Source organism: Pagrus pagrus (assembly GCF_965226575.1).
Source record: "Pagrus pagrus genome assembly, chromosome: 12".
In the NCBI taxonomy this organism is placed as follows: domain Eukaryota; kingdom Metazoa; phylum Chordata; class Actinopteri; order Spariformes; family Sparidae; genus Pagrus; species Pagrus pagrus.
In genome coordinates, this window is record NC_140196.1 from 19,378,053 (window position 1) to 19,392,919 (window position 14,867).

The window sequence follows — 14,867 nt, forward strand, 5'->3', positions numbered from 1 at the left end:
GCTCTGCATGTGCAGCCATGATGACACACATGACATAGTTTATAGACCTGCAGCCCGCGCGGTGTTTCCCTCAGCTCTGTCGTCACCACCCAGTCACGACTGGTGCGCGTAACGTGTAGATGCCATGATCATGTTCCTCCTCCTCCTCCTCCTCCTATTCCACCTCCTCCTCATCTATCAGATACACTAGGGGTTTTCCCTTTACATGTCACGGCCATGCATTAAACTAAAGAGTCCTCCGTGCAGTGCGCTCTCCCAGCCCCATCCCCACCTGGAGTACTTGTGCACACCACCATGCAAGCGGCGGCCAGTGGAGCAGCTGATACCGACGCTACTGTAAACAGTAGCAGCAGCAGCAGCAGCAGCAGCACCGCAGACGTCGACGACAGCGACGGGGCAGGGGAGAGGATGGAGAGGACGGTGCCAAGCGAGCAGCAGGACAGGACCAGCAACCAACACCAGCAGCAGAAAACGTCCTCCTTATCGCCGTCCGCAGTGCTCGGTGAGTGTCAAGACAAGCGGTAAACACGCGTGCAGTGGAGATCAGATCATTTGCACGAAAAAAAAAAAAAAAAAAAAAAAAAGATGGTGATAAAAGAGGCTACTGTGCACAGACAATATGGTGCAGTCACTGAGGCTTGATAGACTTCACTCCAGTGAATGAGTCACAGGGGACTGAAGGGTCAGTTTGAGGGTGTCGGTGCGTCTTCTCCCGCTTCATCGTGGCGCATTCCGGCTGAGGCAGGCCCGTGAAGAGTCGGGGTTTGGTGGTCCACAGGTGCATGCAGGAGTCATGTGCAGCGGAGGTGCGTGATGTCCCGGCGGGCTGCTGTGCCACACTAAGATTGTGTTGCAGGCTCAGGTGTCAGCTTGTGTCCGTTTTGGCTCAGGTGTTGAAGTCTTGAGGATTTTTACAGGGAAGATGTTTCAGTGGTGAGTAAGCAAATGTCTGGCCTCTGAGGAGAACTAAGTAGCAGTGAGTATTTGGGGTTTTGTTACTCCACTGGGTGCCTTTATTACCCAGGTCTTCTCTTGGGCCCCTGAATTGTTGATGTTTTGCACATTCAGCATCCCTCACAAAGAGGAGACTCAGCAGAGGTCTTGTCATCTAGATGTGATTACATAACCTTTACAATCTTAGCCTGAACAATGTTACTGCAGGAATTGCTTTGGTTTCAATCTTGACTTCAAGCCAACAAATGTTAATCTATTGTAGAAAATGATGTGTATGGACCAGGACAGGTGATACAGACCCACAACATATTGAACCTTAAACCCTGAAGGTTGATATACTGTGTCTTTAAAGGTGCAATATGTAAACATTGCCCACCTGTTGAATTTGAACAAATAGGGGGCAGCAGATCACCAGTGTAACCACAAGCTGCTGGTAACTGTAGCTGTCGTTATCTAGTTAGCTCAGTTAACTGGCGGTCCTGTGAGCTGACCACAGCACGCCCACAAGCTCACACAGGAGCCTTGAGCCACTTCGACTGGCTGGTTAGCACGTCAACTTTAGTCTCTGCAACACAATACATAAATGTGTTTGACATGTCGAAACTGGTATCTCTTCAGGTAATGTTGATCATTTTAGTTCATTTTTGAATGTTTTAAAGTACTATTTTTACATATTGCACCTTTAATATGAACCTGTTTCATATTTTGTTAGATTGGACCATTATTTACATGAGCAGCTGCTGGGATGGTGGGTTTATGGTTGACTGGTTTGGTAGATGTCATTGATTGTGGTGGCAGTTGTCAGTTTATTGACATTTTTTTAAAAATGTGTTATAGCTTTCATGATTTGGGTGATTCAATAATTATTGATTGATTACCTAGCTCATTTGAGTGGTATTGAAATATACATATAACTGTGAAAGTCAATATGTTTCGATGTCTATATCTCAGCCTGTCTATATCCACAATCAGTATTTATCGTTGTTTATTTATAGAAATTATAACTCAAGACACATATTCGCTGTTCTCCATAAGGGGTGAGAATCGCAAAATAACTCACGATATGATGCGTTGCTGGCGGTAACGAGAGTATCAGGATACAGCAATTCTGTGACAATCGATACTCTGCAAGACAATCATGTAAGACACATCATGGTATCTGTCTGACTGAAGAATACAAAATTATGGAATTATGTATTTATTCATCGTATTGTGGTTTCAGTGTCAATAAAATTTGACATGAATTGAGATGAAAAAATTTAATCTGATTACAGCACGACTACAACTTCCATGTCTCAGCCTGAGAAGAGAAGCTGCTCTGTAGAGCCCAAAAGATACTAAAAGACGACACCCACCCCAGTTACAGTCTGTTCACCCTGCTGCCATCTGGCAAAAGATACAGAAGTATCCGCTGCCGAACCTCAAGACTACAGAGCAGCTTCTTTCCTCAGGCTGTGAGAGTCCGTCAATTCATCCCTCGATAGTTGGATAATTGGCGATAATCGTATCGCAAGAGAAAGAGAAAGAGATACGATCCCACCCCTACTCTCCATTTTGGACTGCATTTCACTGGTCATTTTTTGAGTCAAAGTCTGAATGACTCACAACTAATGAAGATACTTTAAAACTCCTTGACACAATTCCAGTGGTAGGAGACCAATTTATTGCCTAGCCCATGTCTGAAGCTTTAAATATGGCGGCCCAGTCTGTACCGCTTATCACAACTGTGGCTAACAACGAAAGGAAGAATATAAAGATGTCCAGTATAGAGTATACTGCAGTTCTTCGGCCTACACTATCTCTACTGCAGATGGACGTTAAGTCTTCTCATCGTACACGGTATTGCAGCTCTGACTGGATAAATCGCCGCTGCCTGACAGAGAGATTTTCATGTCAGATACGTCTACATGTCTTGTGGCCTTAATGAGCGATGATGTCAGCGACGATCACTCTGAAGTCTTCAGAAACAGACAGCACATGTAAGACAAAGAAAAAGAGCGTTTGGTGTCAGTGACTTGGCTTTATTGCATCATTTTGTCACAAACTTTGGCACACACAGTGCTGCTCTACTGCACAAGAAACATGATCGGTCGTGTATATTATAGGAGCTGTATATTAATTATCACAGTCACTGAGTCGGCATACTGGTTTATACACTATAACAGAGAGACGACAGGAGCCTGAAGGCTCTCAATAAGAGGGATAAGTCGGGGACGTGATAGTGCAGTTATGCTGCAGAATGTGAGATCCTGATCAGAGACACGTCCTGAGAGTGTCACAGTCTGATTCAGTGAACAATAAAGAGATCGCCCAGTCACTGTTGTGCCTGCGTGAGACAGAGAGTGTGACTTTAGAGTGAGAACCAACGTGTGAAAGAAGAAGAAACTTGATGACTTCAGAGAAAACACTGCAGTGAGATGATGTAAGTAGGACAGCCTGTTGCTTTGTCTACATTTAACAGTTGTAGAGACAGACTTGAAAAGCTAGTCTGCTGGTGGCTTTTTACACACCAGCAGCCGGTTCACAGATAATCTGTTTGTTTAGAGCTCAGAGCATTTGCTCAAAGTCATATGACCAGTGCAGCACAGTCAACCTTCACGCTGGCTGAACAATAGTTTCGAGCATTTCTGTTATTTTTTTGTCTTTTTCCCTCAAGTGTCCATGACGGAGCAGAAAATCGGACGGACAAAGAATATGGTGGAGAATATTGTCAGTGATGAGTTGCAGCGACAGACTAATATCTAACCTGTCATCTGTGTCCTTGATCACCCTGATGACAAAGTATCACCATCTGCCTGCTCTCTCACACGCTCTGTCCAGCCCTCATTCTCATTCACTTAAACTTAACTAACCCCCATTTGACTCCTTCTCACCCTGCTGCCCCTCTTTTCCTTTTAGATAAATTGTTTGGGAAGCGCCTTCTGCAGGCCAGACACTACATTATGTCTCGGAAGTCCTGGCTCAAGATGGTGCCCACCGAAAACTGTGATATCCTGATGACGTTCCCAGGTACGGTAAGCTCCGGCCTGTCCTCCCTGTTCGTCCTGAGATGAAAGCCTCACTGTGGGGAGAACAGCGCACCCTCATTAAATGTCTTTGGTGGGCAGCCAGCCACTCAGGACTTGAAGCGGTCTCTGGGGACAATTAGATCTCATCCATTTAATGTACCTGTATCCACAGACCAGCCATATCTGCAGTGTTTTGTAAGGAAGCTGCAGTGGTTGGTATGAAAATGTGAACTGGAAGCTTTTTATCAAACTAACTTTGCAGTTTGACTCGGATTATGTTCATACACACATTCAGTGTACTCAACATACAGCTGTATGTCATGTTGCATGCACATTTTACAAAATAGCTTAAAGGGTAACTCCACCAACCTTTCACTTTAAAGTGTGTTTACAGGTTTGGGGGATTATTACATATGTGAAGAAGTAGTATAAAGCCTTTTGTGGATCAGAGGAAGCTTCATGTAATCTCATAAATTGCCTCTAGTGATGTCACACAGTGGCTAAATTGCATTGTGGGTAATGTAGGCACCAGGTTTTCAAAAGAAAAAGAGTGTGTGGAATAAAGAAAAGGTGATATCTCTGGTCCTGGTTTGTTTTTAAACAAATCCATAATGAGTCCAACAGTGTTGTAGGACTGCAATGCTAGACCAGCAGACTGCTTTTCAAAACCTGGTGCCTACATGACCCAGAATGCATCTTAGCCACTGAGTGACATCACTAGAAGAAATGTATCAGATTACATGCAGCTTCTGCTGGAGCCACAGAAGGCTCAATACTTCTTTCTCACATATGTAGCAGTGTGTTAAATGGATCATCGAGACAAAGGGATAACTGGTCATTCTGATTTCTTAATTGCTGTTAAAATAGAAGTAATGTGAGCATCAACATGGACTCCACCATCAAAAACATTTTTAATACCAACATTCAAATGCAAAACCAAACAAACATACTCTTCCTTGTGGCTGTTCTTTCTGAGTACAAAGCTCTTGGGATTTTTGGGGAAGTGCTATTTGATTAGTCTGTTAAACCAGTTTATGTGACATTAAACCAACTGAGACTTCAGCTGTCCACAGTGCACACCGAAACTATCTTTGTTGCTTCAGCTTGAACTGAAATTTCGACGGCTTTCATCATTTCCAGTTCAGCTACTTTCATCTCGTCCATTGCAGCTATTACGTTAACTACTTTGATGTCTCCGGAGTTACAGCTGACAGTTCAACTACTTTCAGTGCTTACATACAAAATGACAATTCAACTGAACTAAACTTTTGATCATCTTAAACTTTAACATTACCTCCAACTGACAAAGTGCTTCAACAAGTGGATCTCCCACACATCTCACATGCACGACATTTATACTTTAAGACTGTTTAACTCGTTTCCAGGGTTGTAACTGCACATTTCATTTTAAGCGAGCATATTTTAATTTATCTTTTTCTTGTCGTCTGTTACTGTAAACTAAATCACAGAGTCTACGGCTGTGTCAGAAATCACCCACTCATTCACTGCTCTCCACACACTGCATATAGGACTATAGAGTGAGCTCATTGGTCAAATGAAAAACACTTTTGGACACCACTTGGGCCATTTTTTCCCCTCCAGCACAATGTATGATGGTATATAATGAGTCATATAAAGAGTCAACTATATAGGCTATAATGATTCGGACACAGCCTGTTTATTATAATGAATATTAAGAAGTTACAAAACTGAAACTCAACAACATGCAATGTACGAGGAAGTAAAATATAAATGTCACATTTTTAGTCAAGCGTGCAATTGTAATATGTTGTACAACCTGAAAGGTCAATATGGTGTCGCTGCCATTTAATGGCTCTATATCTGGAACAAAAGTGGAGCAACATTAAACAACCCAAATTCAATTCATTATACAGTAATTGGTAATCTTCTGATGTGTCGATCATCATGTAAGTCTTCAACGAGTTTCATAATTTTACTGTTTATGACCACTGAATCCTGCAGTTCTACTATTAAGCTTTGTTAGTTTTGTCAAATGAGTAAAACGAACCGTGTCTTTGCTGATTTCCAGGCCTCTCACAGTCAGTAGATCACTTACAACTAACATTCAGGACATGTACACAAAGTAAATGACTGATCTGGAAGGATCCAAAGTATCAATAATTTCCAATGTATTTTAGATAGAATATAGTCTCATCGGTGTAATAGTACAAACACACATGGATCAATTGAGACACTATATGCTGCACATAGTTGGCTGAAACCACTGGAATCAGACTATAATCAGTCTGGGTTAATGCCCATCCTCTCAACCTATGGAAAACTGTTGGTGATATACTGCATGTAGACAGGGATTTAATTGAATTGACCTTTTACTGTCATCACCGCTCCACTGCCTCTCTGCCGTTCTGGCAGCATGGTGAATGACGAGCTCGGTCCGGCCTCTTCATGCAGCTGTAAACTCATCATTTCCTGCCTTTGGCAAACATCCCTGTGGATGTGTGAGGAATTAAAGTGAATGAAGACAAAGAAACTGTTGTTTGTCTGCTTGACTTGTGGTGCTCATATTCACTGTTAATTTAATTGCAGTTAATCAATAAATGATGAAAAGTGTGCTATCAAACTGTTCATTCTCCATCCAGATACAATCGATGACCACACTCTGCTGTGGCTCCTGAATCAGATCCGTGTTGGAATCCCACAAGTCAGCATTCAGGTTCGACAGCATAAACACACCCAGACACACGCCTTCTTCATCACGACAACATTCGAGAAGTAAGACTCCTATACTCGCACTTTGCTCTCTCTGTGTGTGCGTGCATGTGTGGGCTGCTTCTGTCTTTGTTTGAACTGCTCTGTGTGAGGACATTTTGGCAGGTCTGTGCCTTTCCAACAATGAGAGCTGGTATTTGATTTTAGGCAGAGGTTAGAATAACGGATAGACATGGTTATTGAAATATTATTCCTACTGGTAATACTTGACCCCATTATTACCAGGGCTGAACAATTCATTGAAATATTATCGAAATGTCATTATGGCCAAGTGCAAAATCTGAATCGCAGAAGATGCAGTTGTTGTGTTCGCATGCATGTATGTCTGCATGTGTATGAACATTTTTGCACCTCAGCACACAAAGGAATGTGAATACATTTGTTTTCTATGTATTTATTTATTTCTTGTTATGGATGTGTCTAATTTTGAGGCTGTTCAAAAGTTTGGCAAGTTAAAGGAATAGTTCAACATTTGGGCAGATGAGCTTATTCACTTCCTTGCCTGGAGTTAGATGAGAAAATGGAGACCACTCTCATGTTTGTCCATTAACCATGAAATTAGAGCCAGGAATCGCTTAGCTTTAGAGTTTCCAATTTCCTACTCATAAATTTCAACTTGAACGCCCCCTGACATCAGATTTCCCACAGTACAACCTCAGCCATCCCGACCTCAAAATCCAAGATGGCTGCTCCACATTTCAACACTAAGTGAAAGCTGTAGAAAAGCCTCTGTCCTCCTGTCTGTCCTACTGACTCTTCGTCACATTTCTGCCCGAAAAACAGTGTCTGTCCCCGGCAGCAGAGCCAGGCGGCTCCTGCAGTTGAATGGCGGTTATTATGTGACACGATTCAGAGAAAAAACTTTAACTGACCATGTCTTTGTCTGCCTCCACTACTGTGTTGTAGTTACTTATCGAACCTTCCCCCAGAGTGACAGTCAGACAGGTTCCTCTGTTTACTGATGGAGATTGTGTAATTATGTAATTTAGAGCAAAGAAACGTAACTTTGTCACTTTCCAGGATGCATGATGGGTCAGAGTCTCAATCACAACACACTATAACAGCATCCATATGATTATAAACAGTCGTCAGATACATGTTTAGATTACCAGGTGGAAGCACGTAAAAAAAAACCACACAGATGTCAAAGTCATGATGTGTACTGCCACGCCTCTTTTGGTTCCGCAACGCCGGCATGCTGTATGAAATGACACTGGAGCGGCTTTAAGCCACCGCTGCTTGGTTCAGTGTGAACAAACAAAGGCGGCATGAAGGAGAGCCTTCTTTGCAGCAATAATGCAGAGTCTCTGTGAAAAGGGCCTTAATTTGCCAGCTTGGGTGTGACTTACGAGCTAAATGGGAGACGCTGTAAGCAGGCAGCTGGAGGAAGAAGGCCTGGCTCGCTAGTTCAAACTTGTTTCTTTACTTTAACGTGTTGTGGTCTTATGGGAGGTTATGTGGACCTATTCCTTTCAGCACACGTAAGCATGTTCAGAATTTAGAAACCACGCTGACAGTATTGAGTGACAGCTGTGTGAGTGTTACAGTTTGTGGTGTGCTTACCCTCTGCACTTAATCCACGAAACATCTGCAGTCAGTCCAGCCTCGACACGCAGGTTTAATCCCGCTGCTCACTTTCCTCCTCTCTCCTGACCCTCAGCTTACTGCGCGGCGCAGAGCAGATGGGCATGCACAAGGCCGTCAAACCGCAGTTTGGCGGCGGGATGCGGCGCTTTTCCTGTGATGAGGACAACATCTATGACAACATAGAGAGCGAGCTCTGCTTCTTTACGTCACAGGTTAGAGGTCAAAACGGTTGGCCATGTGAGCCGCATGTCAAGGTTGTTGATACAACTTCAGATGTGTCATTAAAGGATAACTGCGCCAGTTTTACACATTAAATTGTGTTTACAGTTCTTGGGGAGTACTACTGCAAATGTGAAAAAGATAGTATAAAGCCTTTTGTGGCTCCAGAGGAAGCTGCATTTAATCTGATAAATTGTCTCCAGTGATGTCACTCAGCTAGCACTCAGCTGCATCGTGGGTAATGGTTCGGATTTGGAAAAAGAAGAAGAATATGTGGGATGAAAAGGCAATATCTCTGGTTCTGCTGTGTAGATTTTAATCATTTGCTTTTAAATTGCACCTACATTACCCACCATGTAACTTAGTCACTGAGTGACATCGCTGGAGGCAATCTATCAGATTAAATGCAGCTTCCTCTGGAGCCACAAAAGGCTTAATACTAGTTTTTTTCAGATATGCAGTAGTTCTCCCCAAGACCAGAGTCGGAGACACCATTAAAGATTCTGTTACTGTTATTTGCAGTTATATTTTAGGAATAAAAATACATGTTCACAATTATTATGAGTTATCTTTTCTTCTCCCTGTAACTGTGATCTTTTTTTAGGAGCGTCAGAGCATTATAAAGTACTGGCTGGACAATCTGCGAGCCAAACAGGGGGAGGTGCTTCACAACATTCACTTCCTGGAGGGACAGCCAATCAGTATGCTGTTATTTTTTTATGTTTGGACTTTTTTAGCGCATGTATCTTTTTCTGTTTCTCTTCCTTATCTAAATAGCATCTTTGTGCCATGGATTTTATTTGACGTTTGAAGAAATACACATAAACATTACATTCATCTGATGTGATCTGATGTCACCTTAGACGCCGTGTGTCAGTTCATGTTGTGTCTCCTTTAGTTCCAGAGCTGGTGGCTCGGGGAGTGATCCATCAGATGTTTCCCCTCCATGAGCAGAGGATCCTCAACCAGCTGATGACATCTTGGGTCCAGGCTGTGTGTGAAAGGCAGCCTCTGGGTAGGAACATATCCTAATTTTATTTTGAGGAACATTTGACAGGACAGTAAACAGCAGGCCAAGTCACATTCATTCATACCATAAATCATATGAGCTTGTTGTTAATGTAATTGAAACACGATGCTTCTTCTTCCCAATATTAGCTGTTTACACTTTTTTCTATCTTGTAGATGATATCTGTGACTACTTCGGAGTAAAGATCGGCATGTACTTCGCCTGGCTTGGTTTCTACACTAACTCCATGCTTTACCCTGCTGTCATCGGCTTTCTGCTCTGGATACTCGCAGAAGCTGACCAGGTACTTGAAACCTCTTCTATCACAAGATCTGTCTTTTCAAACACTTGGATTATTACTGATCACCACCGTTTAACTGTCACAATACATGTGTGCAGATGCTGATTTGTTCATCTGCATATTATTTTCACTTTAATGACAGGAACATCAGGATCTTTCTATTTTGCTGTCTGTCCTCTGATATTTTACATTCGATCCTTTGCCTGTTTTGTAAAGACAAGAAGTTTACACCAAGTTGAAGCAGCACACAGTACCCACACAGAAGTGCATGGCATAATCACACTTTCAAAGCTTATGTAAGTATCTTTTGATTCTCTCATGCTCTCTCATAGACCAGTCAGGATATCTGCTGTGTGGTTTTTGCCCTCTTCAATGTTGTGTGGGCGACGTTGTTTCTGGAGCGCTGGAAGAGGCGAGAGGCTGAGCTGGCTTACAAGTGGGGCACGCTGGACACCCCCGCTGAGTCCTTGGAGGAGCCCAGGCCACAGTTCAGGGTGAGGATAGTCACAGAAGCCTAAACATGCAGCAATGCGTAAGCAGTTTTGCTTTGACTTCCAAACATTCATAGTCACTTTTAGAAAAGCCCTCTACACTTGTCAAAAAGTTTCATGCATCAGCAGTGAAACTACCTACAGCAAATTCTTGTTGTTGTCGGTTTCAGTTTTATCAGCAAGCGCTTGCGCAACTCGACAGGATTTGCACACACTATACCCGGAAATGTGATCATGTTTACAAGAGGAGGGTGTCTTCACACGCCATGTGCTCTGAGAGGAGACGGGGGAGGCAGCCTCTCTCCCGCCACCACCTCGCTTCCTGTTGAATGAATAGAGGGTTTGGGGGAGGGGGAGGTGGAGGGGGACCCCTTTGAAAACAGACGTGGTGTACTGGTTTTTGTATGCCCGGCTAGCTCAGTCGGTAGAGCATGAGACTCTTAATCTCAGGGTCGTGGGTTCGAGCCCCACGTTGGGCGATAAACTTTTTGAGGAGGCACTTCTGGCAACAATAACATCAACAACATGGTTATTGATCGTATTGTGAGATAATAGGATGATGAGAATTTTATACATGCTCTCTGAATTCATGACAAGTCTGGACAGAATAGCCTCTTTGATCGAAGCAGAAACGTCTCCTCTAAGTCTAAATTGCTGCGAACATTAAAAGAAATGCAATCAAGCAAGAAATCAGTTATTATGGAGCAGTTCTTGCACAGACATTTGCGATCCATTTTCAAGTTAAGACGATTGCAATCATGAGACAATAATCTGTCTCTGCTACCCTCCCTGACTGTTTTTCCTTCCTCTGCTGTCTCTGCAGGGAGTGAAGCGCTGCAGTCCCATTACGGGCTGTGAGGAGTTCTACTACCCGCCCTGGAAGAGAGCTCTGTTCAGATGGCTGGTCAGCCTGCCCATCTGCCTCCTCTGTCTCTGTTTTGTCTTCCTCGCTATGCTCCTCTGCCTGGAACTGCAGGTTAGAACAGATAACACAGCATGCAAGTTTAATGGAAAGACAGAAATGGAGTTGATATAGTCTGGGGCTGATAAATGGGCACGATAATGTAGAAAAAAGCTCAAATCCAGCCTTGCAGGAAACATCATTAATAATACAACAGTTAAGCAACAACAAGAAGCACAGAGCAACATTACAGTGTTCTATGGCTCCACTTAAGTCTGTGAATGATATCATTTTTACAAACAGGATAAACAAAACACTTCAAACATACCTCTTGCCAGCTCATATTCATTTAATAGCCTTTTAAAAATAGCTGTGGGATTTGAGACATATGAATTAATAGGACTTATTAAATATGTATCACGTTCAATGCACCTTGCAGGAAGTGGTGATGGAGATTCAGGAGCTACCTGGTATCACGAGATTCATTCCTAAGATACTTCTGGCTGTGACTGTAACCGTATGTGATGAAGTCTATAAGAAGATCGCTTACTGGTTGAATGACATGGGTAAGAGACACATAAGTGAATTATTATCTCTGTGCAATATAATAGAGGAATTACTTAATTAGAAATCAAATTAAAATGAAACATGCTTGCTCATCATTGTAACACAGGGCAGGCACCTTCTTAGTATGTATGTGACCTGAGTTCTAGCTTAAAGGAGCATAATGTCTCCTGTAAGCTGTGATGTTCCTGTCCTTTCCAGTCTCAGTATGAGATCTACGAGGCAGTTAAAGATAAAAAGCTTTTTACTGTCATTCAGCTGCACAGTTAAAAATGCTTCTCCTATATTTCTTCCTCCAGAGAACTACAGACTTCAGAGTGCCTATGAGAATAATCTCATCATCAAGATGGTTTTTGTAAGTCATGCCTCCTCCTCCTCTTCTGTTCAGGCAGAAAAAGAGACATTTCATCTTGGTTGAGTAATTGTCTGACTTCCTGTAATGTTTCTTTTTTTATGTGGTTGTATTACAGTTCGAATTCATCAATTCTTACCTTAGCCTTTTCTACATTGGGTTCTACCTCAAGGACATGGAGCGACTGAAGGAGGTAACGGCGCCTGTTGGCAGCATCACTAAAGTCATCCTCATGTGTGATGATCCATGTAGAATACAGTCAATAAAGAAATGTTATTGCAGTGTAGAGCTGGTTTATTTGGTACTATTATTATCATCATCATTAGTAAGTACGATAAGGAATAATGTAAGATCATACTGTTATTTTACTCTAACATAACCCTGTTTGGTGTAGCTTACATGCTTGTTTTGAATTACAAACAAGATTTTACTTTTTATATTACAAGAGAAAATATTTTTTAAATGAGGCGTAACTAAGCCAGTTAGCTAACCCTGTCGGGAAGACTGAGACGAGGGGTGTTCACTGCCAGGTGCCACTGAGCCCTACACACTGCACCTTTAACGTCGTGTGGTGTGGCAGATGCTTTAATGTCCTGAGATCATGTCAGGCAGTGAACTGTATTTGTACCTGCAGTCAGATTGAATCACATACGCTTGCTTAACCCTTGATGAAAGTGTGAATGTGTACATTCAGCACAGTAACAGATGTTGTCCTGCTCCTCACAGATGCTCGCCACTCTGCTGATCTTCCGCCAGTTCCTACAGAACATCAAAGAGGTCCTCCAGCCTTATCTCTACGAGCAGAACAAGCTGGGCGTCTTCACCCCAAAGGTGCTGTTGGAGCTGGTCCAAGCCATCATGCTCAAGTATGGCCGCCTGGCTCTGGGAAAGGCCCAAGCCTCGATGGCTTATTCTTTTCTGGGTCCCAAAGGGATCCCTGTCAGTCACACTGCTAACGGTAACCCAGAGCCAAGGAGAAGAGGGGATCTGAAAGCCGGATTCAGGCTGACAGAGGAAGAGTGGGACATGAATGACAGCGCTCTGAAGCAACGTAAAGTCAGCTTCACAGAGAAGGTCGACTACCAGGATGTCACGACGGAATCGCAGACGATGTACGAAAACTCCCTGGAGGACAGCCCCACGCTGGTAGAGGACGGGATGGATCCCTCAAGTATCTTTGACAGCTGTGATGAGGACAGTGACTGTGAATCGCTGGGTCAAGTATGTGGTCTGTTTCATACTACCATTTATCATCCTACTTTTTAGCTTGGTTGTTTTGGCTTCTTCTAGAACACAGTTCAACTTGTTTATATCATATCATGGTTGATCTCATTCATGCAGGTAGTACACTAGCAGATCCAGATTAAACTATGTCAGATATTTTAGTAGTCGCAACAAAAAGTATCGTAGTCCAATGTTTACTTTAGCAGGCGACCCAGGAGAATGGCACTGTGTCCTCTCCAAAGGAATCTGACTCTCTCTGTCAGAGAAGAAAGAACGTTGGTGAGGAGAAGGAGGACAAGAAGTCATGGATCGATCCACCAGAAGAGCCCAAAACTGTCACTCTGACCCAGGCTGAGATTGAGAGCTGTATGCAGACGTACGAGGTGGGACTCATTTTACTAAAATCTAAATAAGACTACTACTATATAGCTACTATAAACTAATATTGTTTTATGATGTCTGACTTCAACAGGATACGCTTCAGGACTACCAGGAAATGTTTATTCAGTTTGGCTACGTGGTGCTCTTCTCGTCTGCGTTTCCCCTGGCGGCCATGTGCGCTCTTATCAACAACATCATCGAGATCCGCAGCGATGCCCTGAAGCTCTGTACCGGCCTTCAGAGACCCTTTGGACAGAGAGTGGAGAACATCGGACAATGGCAGGTCAGTGAGCTTTGTTTTGGAAAAATGTCAGCGAGGCCCTCCAGGCCACATCATGGTGGCATGTGATCACATCGGCCTTTACATTTCCGTCTGTCTGTCTGTCTCTCTCTCTCTACATCAGACTGCAATGGAGGCCATGGGCTTGATAGCCATTATTGTTAACTGTTACCTGATTGGTCAGTGTGGGCAGCTCCAGCGTCTGTTCCCCTGGTTGAGTCCTGAGATGACCATCATCTCCATCGTCTTGCTGGAGGTATGTGCTGTACTGTGTTCGGTAAATGAAGAGTTTTGTAGTTTTTCGAGAATGTAGTTTTATATCCTTTTAAAGGTCCCATATTGTAGACAGTGAGATTAAAATGTCTTTTTGATTTGATTATAAGGCAGGTGTAGGTGCTATATAAATACTTTGAAAGTATTAAAACACTCAATCCACAGAACGAGCCGCCAAGATAAATAATGTATTTTTACATTATTACAACATTAAAGCATTGAAGCATTCCTGGCAGATACCTAAAATAAAAGTATAAACCTGAAAATGAGCATGATATGGGACCTTTAATCTTAGAAGAAGCAGAAGTGTGCATGGCCTGCTAGTTGTTTTTGTGACTTTGTAAAACCTTGAAAAGAAAGCAGCACAGCAGAAAACAGAATGTACTTGTGCCTTGATGTAACTCTGTGTTGAGCCTGTCCCTCTTGTGGTCTCGGTGGTTTACAGCACTTTGCAATCCTCCTAAAGTACATCATCCATGTTGCCATCCCTGATATCCCTGGCTGGGTAGCAGAAGAAATGGCCAAGCTAGAGTACCGACGAAGGGAAGCTTTCAAGGTATAGTTGTATCATA

General features: G+C 43.0%; 1 protein-coding gene across 8 annotated transcripts in view; it reads left to right on the forward strand.

The window, feature by feature from the left end:
- ano8a (anoctamin 8a) overlaps positions 1-14,867 on the forward strand; it is a 44,157-nt gene that overhangs the window by 27,321 nt on the left and 1,969 nt on the right. For 3 of the 8 annotated variants that reach the window (XM_084369699.1, XM_084369697.1, XM_084369698.1), the window contains exons 4-20: positions 247-502; positions 3,853-3,963; positions 6,584-6,716; positions 8,374-8,512; positions 9,124-9,220; positions 9,418-9,534; positions 9,705-9,832; positions 10,162-10,323; positions 11,144-11,296; positions 11,661-11,787; positions 12,085-12,140; positions 12,256-12,330; positions 12,864-13,358; positions 13,565-13,744; positions 13,834-14,025; positions 14,147-14,278; positions 14,741-14,851. In XM_084369699.1, coding sequence (XP_084225825.1) covers positions 295-502; positions 3,853-3,963; positions 6,584-6,716; positions 8,374-8,512; positions 9,124-9,220; positions 9,418-9,534; positions 9,705-9,832; positions 10,162-10,323; positions 11,144-11,296; positions 11,661-11,787; positions 12,085-12,140; positions 12,256-12,330; positions 12,864-13,358; positions 13,565-13,744; positions 13,834-14,025; positions 14,147-14,278; positions 14,741-14,851 — 2,616 coding nt within the window. In that variant the 5' untranslated portion in view covers positions 247-294. Of the gene's footprint in view, positions 1-246; positions 503-3,852; positions 3,964-6,583; positions 6,717-8,373; positions 8,513-9,123; positions 9,221-9,417; positions 9,535-9,704; positions 9,833-10,161; positions 10,324-11,143; positions 11,297-11,660; positions 11,788-12,084; positions 12,141-12,255; positions 12,331-12,863; positions 13,359-13,564; positions 13,745-13,833; positions 14,026-14,146; positions 14,279-14,740; positions 14,852-14,867 lie in introns of those variants that run through there. The other 5 variants (XM_084369702.1, XM_084369703.1, XM_084369701.1 and 2 more) reach the window with 4 other exon arrangements.